Here is a 22,211-nt window from a genome sequence, read left to right on the forward strand (position 1 = left end):
ATCATGTCTGGAGGAAACCAGGTACTGCCCATCACCTGCCCAATACCATCCCTACAGTGATCATGATGGGGGCAACATCATGTTTGGAGGAAACCAGGCACTGCCCATCACCTGCCTAATACCATTCCTACAGTGATCATGGTGGGGGCAGCATCATGTCTGGAGGAAACTAGGCACTGCCCATCACCTGCCCAATACCATCCCTACAGTGATCATAGTGGGGGCAGCATCATGTCTGAAGGAAACCAGGCACTGCCCATCACCTGCCCAATACCATCCCTACAGTGATCATGGTGGGGGCAGCATCATGTCTGGGGGAAACCAGTCACTGCCCATCACCTGCCCAATACCATCCCCACAGTGATCATGGTGGGGGCAGCATCATGTTTGGAGGAAACCAATCCCTGCCCAATACCATCCCTACAGTGATCATGATGGGGGCAGCATCATGTCTGGAGGAAACCAGGCACTGCCCATCACCTGCCCAATACCACCCCTACAGTGATCATGGTGGGGGCAGCATCATGTCTGGAGGAAACCAGGCACTGCCCATCACCTGCCCAATACCATCCCTACAGTGATCATGGTGGGGGCAGCATCATGTCTGGAGGAAACCAGGTACTGCCCATCACCTGCCCAATACCATCCCTACAGAGATCATGGTGGGGGCTGCATCATCTCTGGAGGAAACCAGGCACTGCCCATCACCTGCCCAATACCACCCCTACAGTGATCATGGTGGGGGCAGCATCATCTCTGGGGGAAACCAGGCACTGCCCATCACCTGCCAATACCATCCCTACAGTGATCATGGTGGGGGCAGCATCATGTCTGGGGGAAACCAGGCACTGCCCATCACCTGCCCAATGCCATCCCTACAGTGATCATGGTGGGGGCAGCATTATGTCTGGGGGAAACCAGGCACTGCCCATCACCTGCTCAATACCATCCCTACAGTGATCATGGTGGGGGCAGCATCATGTCTGGCGGAAACCAGGCACTGCCCATCGCCCGCCCAATACCATCCCTACAGTGATCATGGTGGTGACAGCATCATGTCTGGAGGAAACCAGGCACTGCCCATCACCTGCCCAATACTATCCCTACAGTGATCATGGTGGGGGCAGCATCATGTCTGGGGGAAACCAGGCACTGCCCATCACTTTCCCAATACCATCCATACAGTGATTATGGTGGGGGCAGCATCATGTCTAGAGGAAACCAGGCACTGCCCATCACCTGCCCAATACCATCCCTACAGTGATCATGGTGGGGGCAGCATCATGTCTGGAGGAAACCAGGTACTGCCCATCACCTGCCCAATACCATCCCTACAGTGATCATGATGGGGGCAACATCATGTTTGGAGGAAACCAGGCACTGCCCATCACCTGCCTAATACCATTCCTACAGTGATCATGGTGGGGGCAGCATCATGTCTGGAGGAAACTAGGCACTGCCCATCACCTGCCCAATACCATCCCTACAGTGATCATAGTGGGGGCAGCATCATGTCTGAAGGAAACCAGGCACTGCCCATCACCTGCCCAATACCATCCCTACAGTGATCATGGTGGGGGCAGCATCATGTCTGGGGGAAACCAGTCACTGCCCATCACCTGCCCAATACCATCCCCACAGTGATCATGGTGGGGGCAGCATCATGTTTGGAGGAAACCAATCCCTGCCCATCACCTGCCCAATACCATCCCTACAGTGATCATGATGGGGGCAGCATCATGTCTGGAGGAAACCAGGCACTGCCCATCACCTGCCCAATACCACCCCTACAGTGATCATGGTGGGGGCAGCATCATGTCTGGAGGAAACCAGGCACTGCCCATCACCTGCCCAATACCATCCCTACAGTGATCATGGTGGGGGCAGCATCATGTCTGGAGGAAACCATGTACTACCCATCACCTGCCCAATACCATCCCTACAGTGATCATGGTGAGGGCAGCATCATGTCTGGAGGAAACCAGGCACTGCCCATCACCTGCCCAATGCCATCCCTATAGTGATCATGGTGTGGGCAGCATCATGTCTGGAGGAAACCAGGCATTGCCTATCACCTGCCCAATACCACCCCTACAGTGATCATGGTGGGGGCAGCATCATATCTGGAGGAAACCAGGCATTGCCCATCACCTGCCCAATACCATCCCTACAGTGATCATGGTGGGGGCAGCATCATGTCTGGAGGAAACCAGGCACTGCCCATCACCTGCTTAATACCATCCCTACAGTGATCATGGTGGGGGCAGCATCATGTCTGGAGGAAACCAGGCACTGCCCATCACCTGCCTAATACCATCCCTACAGTGATCATGGTGGGGGCAGCATTATGTCTGGGGGAAACCAGGCACTGCCCTTCACCTGCCCAATACCATCCCTACAGTGATCATGATGGGGGCAGCATCATGTCTGGAGGAAACCAGGCACTGCCCATCACCTGCCCAATACCAACCCTACAGTGATCATGGTGGGGGCAGCATCATGTCTGGGGGAAACCAGGCACTGCCCATCACCTGCCTAATACCATCCCTACAGTGATCATGGTGGGGGCAGCATCATGTCTGGGGGAAACCAGGCACTGCCCATCACCTGCCGAACACCATCCCTACAGTGATCATGGTGGGGGCAGCATCGTGTCTGGAGGAAACCAGGTACTGCCCATCACCTGCCAATACCATCCCTACAGTGATCATGGTGGGGGCAGCATCATGTCTGGAGGAAACCAGGCATTGCCTATCACCTGCCCAATACCATCCCTACAGTGATCATGGTGGGGGCAGCATCATGTCTGGGGGAAACCAGGCACTGCCCATCACCTGCCTAATACCATCCCTACAGTGATCATGGTGGGGGCAGCATTATGTCTGGGGGAAACCAGGCACTGCCCATCACCTGCCCAATACCATCCCTACAGTGATCATGGTGGGGGCAGCATCATGTCTGGAGGAAACCAGGTACTGCCCATCACCTGCCTAATACCATCCCTACAGTGATCATGGTGGGGGCAGCATCATGTCTGGAGGAAACCAGGCACTGCCCATCACCTGCCCAATACCATCCCTACAGTGATCATGGTGGGGGCAGCATCATGTCTGGAGGAAACCAGGCACTGCCCATCACCTGCCCATTACCATCTCTACAGTGATCAAGGTGTGGGGGGGGGGGGGAGAGCATCATGCTGTGGGGACAAGGAGACTGGCCAGGGTCGAAGAAAAGCTGAATGGAGAAAAGTACAGATATGTTCTTTATAAAACCTGATTCAGAGCTCTGGACCTCAGACTGGGGTGAGGGTTTCCCTTCCAACAAGACAATGATCCTAAGCACACAGCCGGGACAACACAGGAGGCTTAGGAACAACTCTGTGAATGTCCTTGAGTGGCCCAGCCAGAGCCCAAACCCAATAGGACATCTTTGAAAATGGCTTCCACCGACGGTCCCCATCCAACCTGACAGAGCCTGAGAGGATCTGCAGAGAAGAATGGAGGAAAATACCCAAATCCAGGTGTGCTATTTAGTGTTTTCCTGGATAATGCAGGCACATTTTATGGACACATTTCCACTGATAACGGATGCATTTCCCAGGATAATCAGTACATAACATAAAATAAAAATATTCAGCTGCAGTTCTGACAACGCCCAGTCCCTGCTGCTCTTTGCTCCCTCTGATACTGTATGTAGTCCCTGGAGGAAATGTCTGTTTAGCCAAAAACTTACTGTAACCAATCACTGGCGGAGCGGGGAGTTTCCTGCAGAGACTACATATCAGAGGGAGTGAAGAGCAGCAGGGACTGGGCATTGTCAGAACAGCAGCAGTGGTGGATTAAAGCAGGTGAGTATAGCAACTATTTCATTTTTCATACACCAAGATTTAAAAATAAATTCACTACTTACACCTCTTTAAAGTGGTATCCCGGTATCAGAAAACTGTATTTAAATAAAACTATCACCCCAAAGATATATAACTCATTAATATTATTTTTGCTTGAAATACCCCTGACTGAAAATTGTGTAGTCCTCTAATTGTCAGTGAGGTGTTGTCTCAGCAGCTCCCTGTCTCCTCCCTCTACCTTAACAGGAAGTTGTGTTGTCTTCTCATTGTCAGTGTTGGTGTTGTCTCAACAGGTGCCAGCTCCTTCTTCTCTCCTGAGAAAATGCATGGTCTCAGGAGGCATGGTTGAATCTTGTCTCTGAGCTCAAGCCCCACCCCCTGAGTGATGTCACCATCTCTGACAGTCACTTCAGCTACATCCTCATCTCCCTGTCATATACAGATATATGGAACATTGTGAAAAGAAGGAGCTGTGGCTACAGAATGCTTCCCTTTACTGAACAATTCCACAGGCAGAGGAGCAGACAGTAAATGAATACAGCAGGCTCTGCAGACTGTTATGCTCGGTAGAGCAATGTTCTGCAGCAGCTCTGGGCAGTAAACTTGCAGGAGTAAGCAAGGTGGGAGAACTGGATATTAGGCATAATTCAGCATTTACAGGACCTTTAAACATAACTACGAAACTAATCTGGTGCATGTATACTATTGTTTTTATTCAAATGTGGATTATTAGGTGCATTAAAGGGTACCTTTCATAAAAAAAAAACTTTTGATGTATTATAGATTAATGTATGCAGAATAACTTTCCAATTGCATATTATCAAAAAATATGCTTCTTTCTATTTAATTTTCCACTCTGAAAAAATGACCACTAGGGGTCTCCCTACTAGTCCTGGCCGCAAGCCCTTTTTATAGATTTCAGACACATGCTGGAGTCCTAAATCTCAGACTGCAACCAGGACACAGACAAGCTCAGCACTGCTCCCTGCCTGTCAATCAGACAGGCAGGAGCCAGCACTGTGCTCATAGCACAGCAGGGCAAACTCCTGACTCGGCCTTTCTGCATGCCCGCATTCATTTTACATCTGCGCTCCGATCTTTCTTCTCTGTGCACATGCAGTTGTAAACAGAAAGGAGAAGATTCAGAGCTGCCTGCTGAGCTTGTCTGTGTCCCGGCTGCAGTCTGAGATTTAGGACTCCAGCATGAGTCTGAAATCTATAAAAAGGGCTTGCGGCCAGGACTGATAGGGAGATCCCTAGTGGTCATTTTTTCAAAGTGGAAGATAGAAAGAAGCATATTTTTTAATAACAGATTCATGTATGCCGAATAACTGACCTATTGCGTGTTATAAAAAAATATGCTTCTTTCTTTTTAATTTTCCACTTTGAAAAAATGACCACTAGGGGTCTCCCTACCAGTCCTGGCCGCAAGCCCTTTTATAGATTTCAGACTCATGCTTGAGTCCTAAATCTCAGACTGCAGCCGGGACACAGACAAGCTCAGCTGGCAGCTCTGAATCTTCTCCTCTCTGTTTACAACTGCATGTGCAGAGAGAAGAAAGATCGGAGCTCTGATAGTAAAATGAATGAGGGCCTGCAGTAAGGCAGAGTCAGGAGTATGCCCTGCTGTGCTATGAGCACAGTGCTGGCTCCTGCCTGTCTGATTTACAGGCAGGGAGCAGTGCTGAGCTTGTCTGTGTCCCGGCTGCAGTCTGATATTTAGGACTCCAACATGAGCCTGAAATCTATAAAAAGGGCTTGCGGCCAGGACTGGTAGGGAGACCCCTAGTGGTCATTTTTTCTAAGTGGAAAATGAAATAGAAAGAAGCATATTTTTTAATAACATGCAATTGGAAAGTTGTTCGGCATACATTAATCTATAATATATCAAAAGTTTTTTTTTGATGAAAGGTACCCTTTAAAGAGGATTATGACCATTAGTTATTTAGTCAGCACATTTTACTGTATCTTGTCCAACTCACCTGTAAATACAGTGGGATGGGGAAAACTAAGAACAATAAGTTTGGTGACCATTTCTGGGTAACATATAGCGATTAACCAAGCGATCATCCCACCCCAGTCATGGCCGATAAGGACACATTTGGTGTAACCTGAGAAAGAATAAAGAAAGAATTCAGTGTTTTTATTATCAAATTTTGGTGGCGTTTGTTATTTTTAGATTTTTCATTATGTTGTATTAATACAATGAATTAAAACTGTTGCCATCTATTAACCAAAAAAGAAACACCTAGATCAAAAGTAAAATTCCCAAGTCCATGTCTGGCAACAATATATCTGTCAGAACAGTGTTTCCCAACCAGGGTGCCTCCAGCTGTTTCAAAACTACAACTCCCAGCATGCCCGGACAGCCAAAGGCTGTCCGGGCATGCTGGGAGTTGTAGTTTTGAAACAGCTGGAGGCACCTTGGTTGGGAAACACTGTGTCAGAACATAAGGTATCTTACAGGACGGCCATTCGTTGTTTACTATCACATATGTACGGAATTATTGGGTGTGAACAAAGAACAAACTGAGCATGAAAACAGTTTTATATTTTGACTGGTTCAGTGATAGGAAACAGAGGGTGGTTATTAATGGTACTTACTCTGATTGGGTGACTGTAACTAGTGGGGTACCACAAGGGGTCAGTTTTTGGTCGTATTCTATTTAAAATATTTATTAATGACCTTGTAGAGGGGTTGAATCGTAAAGCAGAAATCTTTGCAGATGATACTAAACTCGGTAAAGTGGGTAACACAATAGAGGAGAGTGCACTGTATTAGTAGATAACACAATAGAGGCGAGTGCACTGCATAAGTAGATAACACAATAGAGGACAGTGCACTGTATATAGTAGAGAACACAATATGAGGACAGTGCACTGTGTATAGTAGATAACACAATAAAGGAAAGTGCACTGTGTATAGTAGATAACACAATAGAGGAGAGTGCACTGTGTATAGTAGATAACACAATAAAGGACAGTGTACTGTATATAGTAGATAACACAATAGAGGACAGTGCACTGTATTAGCAGATAACACAATAGAGGAGAGTGCATTTTCTATAGTAGATAACTAAATAGAGGACAATGCACTGCTACAAATGGATCTGGATAGGTTGGAGGTTTGGGCTGAGAGATGGTGTCATGATCACACCCTATCGGTCTAGCCAAGACATTAGAGAGAGTGTGATGGTGCAAGGGTTAAGCCGCCAGACCTCTGGGTATCCACTACTAGTCCCAGCAAGTCACCAAATTAACCCTTAGATAAACGTGTTTCCACCAGAGCTGCCTTCAGAAAGGTGAGCTCATATATTTAGAGATCAAAGACCAGAACTGATTAATTAAACATTTAATCTGATAAAAGGTATCACAGTGCTGACTATATAAAAATACAGAAATGAATGACATACAGGTATAAAAATATATAAAAGAGTTTGGCAAGGCAAGTTTAGAAAACAAAAATGAAGTTTTTACAGCACGATGGTATAGCCGTCCTTGTCAGTGAGAGTCCAGCTCTTGTCAGCCTTTTTTAAATCCTATCTCTGCTTCTTTGGAGGGAAACTCCATTCCCCCCCTCCCCTCTCATCCCACTAGGTGGGGCATCTCTCTCCCTGACCACTCTCTCCCTGACCGTCTGAATGACCCCTCACCCATGTCTTGGATAATACATAGATACAATTATAAAACACATGTATGTTTCCATAATCAGGCCTTGGGCCTGACAGTTGGCAACGCTGATAAATGTAAGGTTATGCCAGGGGTGGATCCAGAGTCTAGTCTCGGGAGGGGCACTATCAGAGTATCGTGCGGTGGTCGAAATGCCCCCTCCCATAGACTTGCATTGAGGGGGCGTGGTGAGTGACGTCACAATGGGCATGGCTGTGATGTCATAAGCCCCGCAGCCCCGCACCCAGAGTTCGAAACAAAATGTTCTGAACACTGGGGCAGTGGAGTACCCCTTTAAGTATGCAGCATAGTTCCCCTACACTAGGTAGGCAGTTCCCCCACACTAGGTAGGCAGCATAGTTTCCCTAAACTAGGTAGGCAGAATAGTTCCCCCACACTAGGTAGGCAGCATAGTTTCCCCACACTAGGTAGGCAGCATAGTTCCCCTCACATTAGGTTGACAGTATAGTTCCCCCACATTAGGTTGTAGTTCTCCCCACATTAGGTTGGCAGTATAGTTCCCCCCATTAGGTTGTAGTTCCCCCACATTAGGCTGGCATTATAGTTCCCCTCAAATTAGGTTGGCAGTATACTTCTCCCACATTAGGTTGGCAGCATACTTCGCCCACATTAGGATGGCAGTATAGTTCCCCCCACATTAGGTTGTAGTTCCCCCACATTAGGCTGGCAGTATAGTTCCCCCACATTAGGTTGGCAGTATAGTTCCCCCACATTAGGTTGGAAGTATAGTTCCCCCCACATTAGGTTGGCTATATAGTTTCTCCACATTAGGTTGGCAGTATAGTTGTCCCACATTAGGTTGGCAGCATAGTTCCCCCACATTAGGATGGCAGTATAGTTCCCTCCATATTAGGTTGTAGTTCCCCCACATTAGGCTGGCAGTATAGTTCCCCCCACATTAGGTTGGCAGTATAGTTTCTCCACATTAGGTTGGCAGTATAGTTCCCCCACATTAGGTTGGCAGTATAGTTTCCCCACATTAGGTTGGCAGTATAGTTCCCCCACATTAGGTTGGCAGTATAGTTCCCCCCACATTAGGTTGTAGTTTCCCCACATTAGGCTGGCAGTATAGTTCCCCCTACATTAGGTTGGCTGTATAGTTTCTCCACATTAGGTTGGCAGTATAGTTCCCCCACATTAGGTTGGCAGTATAGTTCCCCCACATTAGGTTGGCAGTGTATGGCTGGAGACTGTATGTCTGTGTACTGCTCCACTTCAGTACTCCGACCACCTCCGGTCAGGGGTCACGATCTACTGCTATGGTCTATGGCAGTAGGTCCCGGGACTGGAGGAGAGGTGGTGCGCGCGTCCTCCTCCTCGCTGCTCCACTCTGTTCCTATGGGCACACGCACGGGATGTCAGTGACGTCCCTGAGTGTGCTACCTCCCGGCTGTCCCTGCGTTTTAAGAGTTAACGCGGGGCCGCAGAAAGGTAACCGGGACATCCTTGACACAGGGATGTCCCGAATGTGAAGGGGGAAATTAATCGACCCCCCGGATCTGCCACTGGGTTATGCACATGGGGTGGAAAAATCCGGGCTGGGATTATGTATTAAATGGGAAAACACTTGGGACGACTGACGTGGAAAAGGACTTATTTGTCTTAGTTAACAGTAAATTTAGCTGTAGTGACCAGTGTCGGGCAGCGGCTGCCAAGGTAAATAAAATCATGGGGGGCATCAATAGGGGCATAGATGCCCACGACAAGGAAATAATTCTACCACTGTACAAATCACTAGTCCGATCACACATAGAATACTGTGTACAGTACTGGTCAGACCACACATAGAATACTGTGTACAGTACTGGTCAGACCACACATGGAATACTGTGTACAGTACTGGTCAGACCACACATGGAATACTGTGTACAGTACTGGTCAGACCACACATAGAATGCTGTGTACAGTACTGGTCAGACCACACATGGAATACTGTGTACAGTACTGGTCAGACCAGACATGGAATACTGTGTACAGTACTGGTCAGACCACACATGGAATACTGTGTACAGTACTGGTCAGACCACACATGGAATACTGTGTACAGTACTGGTCAGACCACACATGGAATACTGTGTACAGTACTGGTCAGACCACACATAGAATACTGTGTACAGTACTGGTCAGACCACACATGGAATACTGTGTACAGTACTGGTCCGACCACACATTGAATACTGTGTACAGTACTGGTCAGACCACACATAGAATACTGTGTACAGTACTGGTCAGACCACACATAGAATAATGTGTACAGTACTGGTCAGACCACACTTGGAATACTGTATACAGTACTGGTCAGATCACACATAGAATACTGTGTACAGTACTGGTCAGACCACACAAAGAATACTGTGCACAGTACTGGTCAGACCACACATAGAATACTGTGCACAGTACTGGTCAGACCACACATAGAATACTGTGTACAGTACTGATCAGACCACACATAGAATAACGTGATACTGTGTACAGTACTGGTCAGACCACACATAGAATACTGTGTACAGTACTGGTCAGACCTCACATGGAATACTATGTACAGTACTGGTCAGACCACACATAGAATACTGTGTACAGTACTGGTCAGACCACACATAGAATACTGTGTACAGAACTAGTCAGACCACACATAGAATACTGTGTACAGTACTGGTCAGACCACACATAGAATACTGTGTACAGTACTGGTCAGACCACACATAGAATACTGTGTACAGTACTGGTCAGACCACACATAGAATACTGTGTACAGTAATGGTCAGACCACACATAGAATACTGTGTACAGTACTGGTCAGACCACACATAGAATACAGTGTACAGTACTGGTCAGACCGCACATGGAATACTGTGTACAGTACTGGTCAGACTGCACATAGAATATAGTGTACAGTATTGGTCAGACCGCACATAGAATACTGTGTACAGTACTGGTCAGACCGCACATAGAATGCAGTGTACAGTATTGGTCAGACCACACATGGAATACTGTGTACAGTACTGGTCAGACCACACATAGAATACTGTGTACAGTACTGGTCAGACCACACATAGAATACTGTGTACAGTACTGGTCAGACCACACATAGAATACTGTGTACAGTACTGGTCAGACCACACATGGAATACTGTGTACAGTACTGGTCAGACCACACATAGAATACTGTGTACAGTACTGGTCAGACCACACATGGAATACTGTGTACAGTACTGGTCAGACCACACATGGAATACTGTGTACAGTACTGGTCAGACCACACATAGAATACTGTGTACAGTACTGGTCAGACCACACATAGAATACTGTGTACAGTACTGGTCAGACCACACATAGAATACTGTGTACAGTACTGGTCAGACCACACATGGAATACTGTGTACAGTACTGGTCAGACCACACATAGAATACTGTGTACAGTACTGGTCAGACCACACATGGAATACTGTGTACAGTACTGGTCAGACCGCACATGGAATACTGTGTACAGTACTGGTCAGACCACACATAGAATACTGTGTACAGTACTGGTCAGACCACACATAGAATACTGTGTACATTACTGGGCTCCAGTGTACAAGAAAGATATAGTGAAGCTGGAGAGGGTTCAAACTGGGCAACCAGAGTAATACGGGGAATGGGAGGACTACAGTACCCAGAAAGATTATCAGAATTAGGGTTATTTAGTTTAGAAAAAAGAAGGCTTAGGGGAGACCTAATAACTATGTATAAATATATCAGGGACCGTACAGAGATCTTGCCATGATCTATTTATACCCAGGACTGTATATATAACAAGGGGGCATCCTCTACGTCTAGAGGAAAGAAGGTTTCTACACCAGCACAGACGGGGGTTCTTTACTGTAAGAGCAGTGAGACTGTGGAATTCTCTCCCGGAGGAGGTGGTCATGGTGAACTCTGTAAAAGAATATAAAAGGGGTCTGGATGCATTTTTGGAGAATAATAACATTACTGGTTATGTATATTAGATTTATAGGGACAGAACGTTGATCCAGGGATTTATTCTGATGCCATATTTGGGGTTGGGAAGGAATTTTTACCTCTAGTATGAGGTTTTTTTTTTTGCCTCCTCTGGATCAACTCAGTAGGGACTCATTAGGGTTGTAGGTTGAACTTGATGGACTCTGATCTTTTTTCAACCTTATAAACTATGTTACTATGACATAAAGAAGGACAGGGAAGGCAGAGTTCTTTGGTACAGTATACAGGTAGAAGGTAAGGGCAGGTGGAGTTTATATGTTCTGGTGTTTATGTGAAGTTTATATGTTCTTGTATTTGTGTGAAGTTTATATGTTCTGGTGTTTGTGTGAAGTTTATATGTTCTGGTGTTTGTGTGAAGTTTACATGTTCTGGTGTTTGTGTGAAGTTTATATGTTCAGGTGTTTGTGTAAAGTTTATATGTTCTGATATTTATGTGAAGTTTATATGTTCTGGTGTTTGTGTGAAGTTTATATGTTCTGGTGTTTGTGTGAAGTTTATATGTTCTAATGTTTTTGTGTGAAGTTTATACGTTCTGGTGTTTGTGTGAAGCTTATATTTTCCGGTGTTTGTGTGAAGTTTATATGTTCCGGTGTTTGTGTGAAGTTTATATGTTCCGGTGTTTGTGTGAAGTTTATACGTTCTTGTATTTGTGTGAAGTTTATATTTTCTTGTGTTTGTGTGAAGTTTATATGTTCAGGTGTTTGTGTAAAGTTTATATGTTCTGATATTTATGTGAAGTTTATATGTTCTGGTGTTTTTGTGAAGTTTATATGTTCTGGTGTTTTTGTGAAGTTTATATGTTCTGGTGTTTTTGTGAAGTTTATATGTTCTGGTGTTTGAGTGACGTTAATATCTTCTTGTATTTGTGTGAAGTTTATATGTTCTGGTATTTGTGTGAAGTTTATATGTTCTGGTGTTTTTGTGAAGTTTATATGTTCCAGTGTTTGTGTGATGTTTATATGTTCTTATATTTGTGTAAAGCTTATATGTTTTTATGTTTTTCTGTGTATGTGGGTGTCCCCTCACATTCGAAAGCTACTGATAGGTTCCTGTGAAATTGGTTCAAATGTGTGTCCGAGATGGGGATATTAGATTGTGATCCCCTATTGTAGGTGATGGCCGTCTGTGTACAGCGCTATGGATCGCTGAAGATCCGGAAACTTTTCTGAAAGTGTTGGCAACAATATAACATTTTCTACTACAAAGCTGTTGCAAAACTACAACTCCCAGCATGCCCAGACTGCCAAAGGCTGTCTGGGCATGCTGGGAGTTGTAGTTTTGCAACCGCTGGAGGCACACTGGTTGGAAAACACTGACCTATACCCTTATAAATAGAAAGGCAAATATAACATCACCATTAAAAGGTAAATGAGCTGCCAAACTAATGGACGGCCAAATCCCGCTCGTAACGCCAACCGACGGTAGCTTTTTTTTCAGGAGTGATTGTTTTTGCTGGCATGCTGGAAGTTGTAGTCTTGCAACAGCTGGAGGCAAACACTGTTCTACAGCATATAAAACAAACTGTAGATGGTGCCCGTACTAAAGAGTAGGATCCTGGCACACAGGAAGCATAAAATCTGCAGCAATTCTAGAGACCGGAGGTCATTGATGCCATTTACTTTCCAATTCAGCTGCGAGCGCCGTCTATTACGATGTGTGACCTCAGAGGGCGATCTCTGTGGAACGTTCCATGTGAACACGATCCTATTCATAGCATTGGGGCCACCCAGGATATTATAGGAAGCGCAGTTTAGAATGCAGTTTATTGATGTATGTAAAGATCCGAGAAACCGCTCGCCGTGAAATGTCACCGACTGTATTAAACTCCGCTCATCTTCTGCCGGCGCGTCTACAGATAGATCTCGTCTCCTTAGCGTGAAAATGTAGCGGCAAATCTTAGGGGTGACTTCCATTTAAAGCGAAAGTTCCACTTTTGTGGCTTTTAACTAGAATATACTGTAAAATATCTGAGCTATAGATGCAGCAGAGCTATGTTTGTCATTTAGATAGGACCAGGGCTGTTTGAAGGAATTTGGGGGCCCCAAGCAAAATAGACATGGTAACCCTCCACCCCTGACACCTACCCCCCCTCCCCTTGATGTTCACGCATGTCACTCTCTAGGGCCGGTGTCTGGACGTAGTAACGTCGGCCCTTAAATTCTGGGAGCGCGACGTGAGCGAACGTCGATACGAGGCCCCCACATTAGGTGCGGCAGTGTTCCCCCCACATTAGGTGCGGCAGTGTTCCCCCCACATTAGGTGCAGCAGTGTTCCCCCCACATTAGGTGCAGCAGTGTTCCCCCCACATTAGGTGCGGCAGTGTTCCCCCCACATTAGGTGCAGCAGTGTTCCCCCCACATTCAGTGCGGCAGTGTTCCCCCCACATTAGGTAGGCAGTGTTCGCCCCACATTAGGTGCAGCAGTGTTCCCCCCACATTAGGTGCAGCAGTGTTCCCCCCACATTAGGTGAGTCAGTGTTCCCCCCACATTAGGTAGGCAGTGTTCACCCCACATTAGGTGCAGCAGTGTTCCCCCCACATTAAGTGCGGCAGTGTTCACCCCACATTAGGTGAGTCAGTGTTCCCCCCACATTAGGTAGGCAGTGTTCGCCCCACATTAGGTGCAGCAGTGTTCCCCCCACATTAGGTGCAGCAGTGTTCCCCCCACATTAGGTGAGTCAGTGTTCCCCCCACATTAGGTAGGCAGTGTTCACCCCACATTAGGTGCAGCAGTGTTCCCCCCACATTAGGTGCAGCAGTGTTCCCCCCACATTAGGTGAGTCAGTGTTCCCCCCACATTAGGTAGGCAGTGTTCACCCCACATTAGGTGCAGCAGTGTTCCCCCCACATTAAGTGCGGCAGTGTTCCCCCCACATTAGGTGTGGCAGTGTTCCTCCCACATTAGGTGCGGCAGTGTTCCCCCCACATTAGGTAGGCAGTGTTCACCCCACATTAGGTGCAGCAGTGTTCCCCCCACATTAAGTGCGGCAGTGTTCCCCCCACATTAGGTGCGGCAGTGTTCCCCCCACATTAGGTAGGCAGTGTACGCACCACATTAGGTGCAGCAGTGTTCCCCCCCCCCACATTAGGTGCAGCAGTGTTCCCCCCACATTAGGTGCAGCAGTGTTCCCCCCACTTTAGGTGCGGCAGTGTTCCCCCCACATTAAGTGCGGCAGTGTTCCCCCCACATTAGGTGCAGCAGTGTTCCCCCCACATTAGGTGCAGCAGTGTTCCCCCCACATTAGGTGCAGCAGTGTTCCCCCCACATTAGGTGCAGCAGTGTTCCCCCCACATTAGGTGCGGCAGTGTTCCCCCCACATTAAGTGCGGCAGTGTTCCCCCCACATTAGGTGTGGCAGTGTTCCTCCCACATTAGGTGCGGCAGTGTTCCCCCCACATTAGGTGTGGCAGTGTTCCTCCCACATTAGGTGCGGCAGTGTTCCCCCCACATTAGGTGTGGCAGTGTTCCTCCCACATTAGGTGCGGCAGTGTTCCCCCCACGCACTTCTTCCTCCTCCTCGATGCTCCGGTCTTCTGCGCCTCCGTTGCTATGGGCGCACACACGGGACGTCAGTGATCTCCTAGCGGCCCCTGCATTTTTAAACTTAACGCGGGGCCACAGAGAGTTAATGGGGGCATCCCTGTGTCCCGAAAACATCTTTCGTGACACAGGGATGTCGTTAATAGTGATGGGGGGGAATTGCCCCGTCTCTACAGGACAGGCAAGCAACGGCTCTGCTCGGGGCCCCAAGCAATTGCTTGGTTTGCCTGTCCTGTAGCGACGGGCCTGGATAGTACACCCCAGCAGGCTTAAAGGTGAAAAACAAGGGGAAAACAAATGGTGCCAGAAAGTTATACAGATTTGTAAATTACTGTCACGATGCCGGCTGGCAGGAGGTGGATCCTCTGTGCCAGAGAGGGATTGGCGTGGACCGTGCTAGTGGACCGGTTCTAAGTCACTACTGGTATTCACCAGAGCCCGCCGCAAAGCGGGATGGTCTTGCTGCGGCGGTAGTGACCAGGTCGTATCCACTAGCAACGGCTCAACCTCTCTGACTGCTGAAGATAGGCGCGGTACAAGGGAGTAGGCAAAAGCAAGGTCGGACGTAGCAGAAGGTCGGGGCAGGCAGCAAGGATCGTAGTCAGGGGCAACGGCAGGAGGTCTGGAACACAGGCTAGGAACACACAAGGAACGCTTTCACTGGCACAATGGCAACAAGATCCGGTGAGGGAGTGAAGGGGAAGTGAGGTATAAATAGGGAGTGCACAGGTGAACACACTAATTGGAACCACTGCGCCAATCAGCGGCGCAGTGGCCCTTTAAATCGCAGAGACCCGGCGCGCGCGCGCCCTAGGGAGCGGTGCCGCGCGCGCCGGGACAGGACCGACGGAGAGCGAGTCAGGTACGGGAGCCGGGGTGCGCATCGCGAGCGGGCGCTACCCGCATCGCGAATCGCATCCCGGCTGGAGACGGTATCGCAGCGCACCGGGTCAGTGGAGCTGCCCGGAGCGCTGCGGTAGCGAGAGAGAAGCGAGCGCTCCGGGGAGGAGCGGGGACCCGGAGCGCTCGGCGTAACAATTACTTCTATATAAAAATCTTAATCCTTCCAGTACTTATCAGCTGCTGTATGCTCCACAGGAAGTTGTGTAGTTCTTTCCGGTCTGACCACAGTGCTCTCTGCTGACACCTCTGTCCATGTCAGGAACTGTCCAGAGCAGGAACAATTCCCATTGCAAACCTCTCCGGCTCCATACAGTTCCTGACATGGACAGAGGTGTCAGCAGAGAGCACTATGTTTAGACAGAAAAGAACAACTCAACTTCAGCAGCTGAGAAGTACTGGAAGGATTAAGATTTTTATATAGAAGTAACTTACACATCTGTATAACTTTCTGGCACCAGTTGACCTAAAAAACAATTTTTTTCCACCAAAGTACCCCTTTAAAGAAGCACTCCAGGTTTGTGTTTTAACCTGTACCTAATTCTCTAATAATAGCCTATGCTGCACTATATAAGTACTAGGTGTGCTTCTTTGACTGCGCTATATGTAATATATTGTGACATTACCATACGCTATACAGCAGCGCTACACTGTAAAACCAAACTCTTCTACACAGTATACAATAGTTCTAAGATTGTCGCGGTCCAGACAATTCAGTGCATGAGGATGGGAATAATACACCCTGGGTCCTTTAATAATTTGTACATACAATTTTGTAAATTTAATTTATATAAAGATCTTAAAGGGGTACACCGGTGGAAAACTTTTTTTTTTATTTTTTTTTATATGAACTGGTGCCAGAAAGTTAAACAGATTTGTAAATTACTTCTATTAAAAAATCTTTACTCTTCCAGTACTTTTTAGCAGCTGTATGCTACTGAGTAAATTCTGTTCTTTTTGAATTTCTTTTTTATCTTGTCCACAGTGCTCTCTGCTGACACCTAAAGTCCGTATCAGCAACTGTCCAGAGCAGGAGAAAATCCCTATAGCAAACCTATGCTGCTCTGGACAGTTCCTGACACGGACAGAGGTGTCAGTAGAGAGCACTGTGGACAAGACAAAAAAGAAATTAAAAAATAACAGAATTTCCTCTGTATCATACAGCTGCTAAGAAGTACTGGAAGGGTAAAGATTTTTTAATAGAAGTCATTTACAAATCTGTTTAACTTTCTGGCACCAGTTGACTTATAAAGACCTAAAAAAAAATGTTCTCCACCGGAGTACCCCTTTAATCCTTCCATACTTATCAGCTGCTGTATGCTCCACAGGAAGTTGTGTAGTTCTTTCCAGTCTGACCACAGTGCTCTCTGCTGACACCTCTGTCCATGTCAGGAACTGTCCAGAACAGGAGAGGTTTCCTATGGGGATTTGCTCCTACTCTGGACAGTTCCTTACACGGACAGAGGTGTCAGCAGAGAGCACTGTGGTCAGACTGGAAAGAACTACACAACTTCCTGTGGAGCATACAGCAGCTGATAAGTACTGGAAGGATTAAGATTTTTACATAGAAGTAATTTACAAATCTGAATAACTTTCTGGCACCAGTTGATCTAAAAATATTTTTTTCCCTCAAGAGTACCCCTTTATAGAAGCACTCCACGTTAGTTTTTTTACTATCACTAGTCATACAGTGCAATTTTATACCGTATTTTTCGCCGTATAAGATGCACTTTTTCTTTCCCAAAACTGGGGGGGAAAAGTCGGTGCGTCTTATACGGCGAATACACCCCTATTGCGGCGGTCCCTGCGGCCATCAACGGCCGGAACCTGCGGCTAATATAGGATATCACCGATCACGGTGATGCCCTGTATTAACCCTTCAGACGCGGCGATCAAAGCTGACCGCCGCGTCTGAAGGGAAAGTGACACTAACCCGGCTGTTCAGTCGGGCTGTTCGGGACCGCCGCGATTTCACCGCGACAGTCCCGAACAGCCCGACTGAATAGCCGGGTTAGTGCTTACAGGACACCGGGAGGGACCTTACCTGCCTCCTCTGTGTCTTCTCCGTTCAGGGATCCCCTGTATGGCCGGCGCTCTCCTTCCTCGTCATCACGTCGTCGCGTACGTGCGTCGGCGTGCGTAACGACGTGATGGCGGCGACGGAGAGCGAGGATACCCGGCCGGCAGCAGAGACGTTCCGGAGCGACGGGGACAGCGATGGAGCGACATCCAGGGCAGCGGTGACGGGTCCGGAGCGGCGGGGACACGTGAGTATTACCTCCTGTGCAGTGGTCTTCAATCTGCGGACCTCCAGATGTTGCAAAACTACAACTCCCAGCATGCCCGGACAGCCAACGGCTGTCCGGGCATGCTGGGAGTTGTAGTTTTGCAACATCTGGAGGTCCGCAGGTTGAAGGCCACTATTGGGTTCAAAATCTTAATTTTTTTAGATTTTGCCCCTAAAAATTGGGTGCGTCTTATACGCCGGTGCGTCCTATAGGACGAAAAATACGTTACACATCTATTTTTGTCATTTTTCTTACCTAAAGAGTCCAGAATTTCTTTCACATCCACAATGATGTAGTCTAGTTTGTAGTTATCTTTACTGGAAGGGGCGTCGGTTTCACCGTACCCTCGTAAATCCAGAGCCACCACCCGATATTCGCGCTTAAATTCTCGTAACTGGTGACGCCAAGAATACCTAAAATCAGAACGGAAAAAAAGAAGCGTAAAGAGAAAGAACACAAATGTGCCCAATCCTGTGACATCACCTACAGTATTCTGTGCGTTCTACACAGCGAGATGGTAACAAAACGTAACTATTAAAGGGGTACTCCGCTGGAAAACATTTTTTTTTTTAAATCAACTGGTGCCAGAAAGTTAAACAGATTTGTAAATTACTTCTATTAAAATATCTTAATCCTTCCAGTATTTATCAGCTGCTGTAGGCTCTACAGGAAGTTGTGTAGTTATTTTCTGTCTGACCACAGTGCTCTCTGCTGACATCTCTGTCCATTTTAGGAGCAAATCCCCATAGAAAACTTATCCTGCTCTGGACAGTTCCTGACATGAACAGAGGTGTCAGCAGAGAGCACTGTGCTCTGACAGAAAGTAAATTAAAAAAGAAAAGAACTTCCTGTGGAGCATACAGCAGCTGATAAGTACTGGAAGGATTAAGATTTTTCTAATAGAAATAATTTACAAATCTGTTTAACTTTCTGCCACCAGTTGATTTAAAGGGAGTACTCCACTTACTCCACACACCCTCAATGCAAGTCTATGGGAGGGGGCGTGGCAGACGCCACGCCCCCTCCCATAGACTTGCAATGAGGGAGCGTGGCGTAACGTTACGAGGGGGCAGCCCATACCCAGCGTTCTGGGGCAGTGGAGAACCCTTTAAGAAGCAACATTACAAAGTTTTCCTGTTACATAGTAAGGCCACATTCTTATAAGTGGATTGTACACATCTATAAGGAAAGGTTCACATGTCGCAATTTCCGAGCCGGATTGCGCATTGGAATTCGGCATGGAGATTTCGCTGCAGCATCAACGGGAATCTGCTGCGCTGTGAACACGGCGCAATTTCCTTGCAAGATTTTCCGGCATGTTAATTATTTCTGCAAACTCCGCACGAAATGCACAGCTGTCTATGAGATGACGCATTCCTAACGCCGGCATGCGGATTTGCAGAACGAACATGCGGACGTGTAAACATACCCTAACAGTTTATCCCTGCACGAGAACCCCTGACATTGTTTCTACCCCTGGAGGACAGTAAATGCCAGTCCTGCCGCCACAATCAGTTCACATGACTGGACAATAGCAGCCTAATTAGATAACCAGGTGCAGTGATGAGATTAATTAGATAACCAGGTAGAGTGACGAGACTAATTAAATAACTAGGTGAAGTAATGAGACTAATTACATAATTAAATGCAGTTATAAGACTAAATAGATAACAAGGTGCAGTGATGAGACTTATTAGATAACCAGGTGCAGTGATGAGCCAAATTAAATAACTAGGTGAGGTAACGAGACCAATTAGATAATTAGGTGCAGTGATAAGACTAAGTAGATAACCAGGTGCAGTGATAAGACTAATTAGATAACCAGGTGCAGTGATGAGATTAATTAGATAACCAGGTGCAGTGATGAGAATAATTAGATAACCAGGTGCAGTGATGAGATTAATTAGATAACCAGGTGAAGTGATGAGAATAATTAGATAACTATATGAAATAATGAGATTAATTAGATAACCAGGTGCAGTGATGAGAATAATTAGATAACCAGGTGCAGTGATGAGAATAATTAGATAACCTGGTGCAGTGATGAGAATAATTAGATAACCTGGTGCAGTGATGAGAATAATTAGATAACCAGGTGCAGTGATGAGAATAATTAGATAACCAGGTGCAGTGATGAGAATAATTAGATAACCTGGTGCAGTGATGAGAATAATTAGATAACCAGGTGCAGTGATGAGATTAATTAGATAACCAGGCGTAGTGATGAGAATAATTAGATATCCAGGTGAAGTGATGAGAATAATTAGATAACCTGGTGCAGTGATGAGAATAATTAGATAACTATATGAAGTAATGAGATTAATTAGATAACCAGGTGCAGTGATGAGAATAATTAGATAACCAGGTTCAGTGATGAGAATAATTAGATAACTATATGAAGTAATGAGATTCATTAGATAACCAGGTGCAGTGATGAGAATAATTAGATAACCAGGTGCAGTGATGAGAATAATTAGATAACCAGGTGCAGTGATAAAAATAATTAGATAACCAGGTGTAGTGATGAGAATAATTAGATAACCAGGTGCAGTGATGAGAATAATTAGATAACCAGGTGTAGTGATGAGATTAATTAGATAACCAGGCGTAGTGATGAGAATAATTAGATAACCAGGTGCAGTGATGAGAATAATTAGATAACCAGGTGTAGTGATGAGAATAATTAGATAACCAGGTGCAGTGATAAAAATAATTAGATATCCAGGCGTAGTGATAAAAATAATTAGATAACCAGGCGTAGTGATAAAAATAATTAGATAACCAGGCGTAGTGATAAAAATAATTAGATAACCAGGCGTAGTGATAAAAATAATTAGATAACCAGGTGAAGTGATGAGAATAATTAGATAACCAGGTGCAGTGATGAGAATAATTAGATAACCTGGTGCAGTGATGAGAATAATTAGATATTCAGGTGCAGTGATGAGAATAATTAGATAACCAGGTGCAGTGATGAGAATAATTAGATATCCAGGTGCAGTGATCATAAAAATTAGATATCCAGGTGCAGTGATGAGAATAATTAGATAACCAGGTGCAGTGATAAAAATAATTAGATAACCAGGTGCAGTGATGAGATTAATTAGATAACCAGGCGTAGTGATGAGAATAATTAGATAACCAGGTGCAGTGATGAGAATAATTAGATAACCAGGTGTAGTGATGAGAATAATTAGATAACCAGGTGCAGTGATAAAAATAATTAGATAACCAGGTGAAGTGATGAGAATAATTAGATAACCAGGTGCAGTGATGAGAATAATTAGATAACCTGGTGCAGTGATGAGAATAATTAGATATTCAGGTGCAGTGATGAGAATAATTAGATAACCAGGTGCAGTGATGAAAATAATTAGATATCCAGGTGCAGTGATCATAAAAATTAGATATCCAGGTGCAGTGATGAGAATAATTAGATAACCAGGTGCAGTGATGAGAATAATTAGATATTCAGGTGCAGTGATGAGAATAATTAGATATCCAGGTGCAGTGATGAGAATAATTAGATATCCAGGTGCAGTGATGAGAATAATTAGATAACCAGGTGCAGTGATGAGAATAATTAGATAACCAGGTGCAGTGATGAGAATAATTAGATATCCAGGTGCAGTGATGAGAATAATTAGATATCCAGGTGCAGTGATGAGCCAAATGAAATAACTAGGTATCTTCACACTGCGTTCCAGGGGAATTCTGCGCGGGGAATTACGCCCAGTGAACATTGGTATCAGTGCGAATGGGTCTTCCGCGAGACCCGTTCACACTGAGGAGCTTTAGCAGCGGAAATTTCCGCCGCTGAAATTGTTCCCCGCAAGAAAAGAACATGTTCATTCTTTGCGCGAAAGTCCGCGAACACTGCATAGCCATCAATGGGGACGTCAGTGCAGTGCCGCGTAGTCCTACCGCCGAAGTGTTATCGGTGGC

General features: G+C 46.1%; 1 protein-coding gene across 1 annotated transcript in view; it reads right to left on the reverse strand.

Annotated features, from left to right (window-relative positions):
- EPHX4 (epoxide hydrolase 4) overlaps positions 1-22,211 on the reverse strand; it is a 125,637-nt gene that overhangs the window by 39,160 nt on the left and 64,266 nt on the right. The window contains exons 3-4 of the mRNA XM_056523155.1: positions 18,522-18,679; positions 5,830-5,958 (exon numbers count right to left, since the gene is read on the reverse strand). Of these exons, the coding sequence (XP_056379130.1) occupies positions 5,830-5,958; positions 18,522-18,679 (287 nt within the window). The remainder of the gene's footprint in view (positions 1-5,829; positions 5,959-18,521; positions 18,680-22,211) is intronic.

The sequence above is a fragment of the Hyla sarda genome, chromosome 6, assembly GCF_029499605.1.
Source record: "Hyla sarda isolate aHylSar1 chromosome 6, aHylSar1.hap1, whole genome shotgun sequence".
Taxonomy (NCBI): domain Eukaryota; kingdom Metazoa; phylum Chordata; class Amphibia; order Anura; family Hylidae; genus Hyla; species Hyla sarda.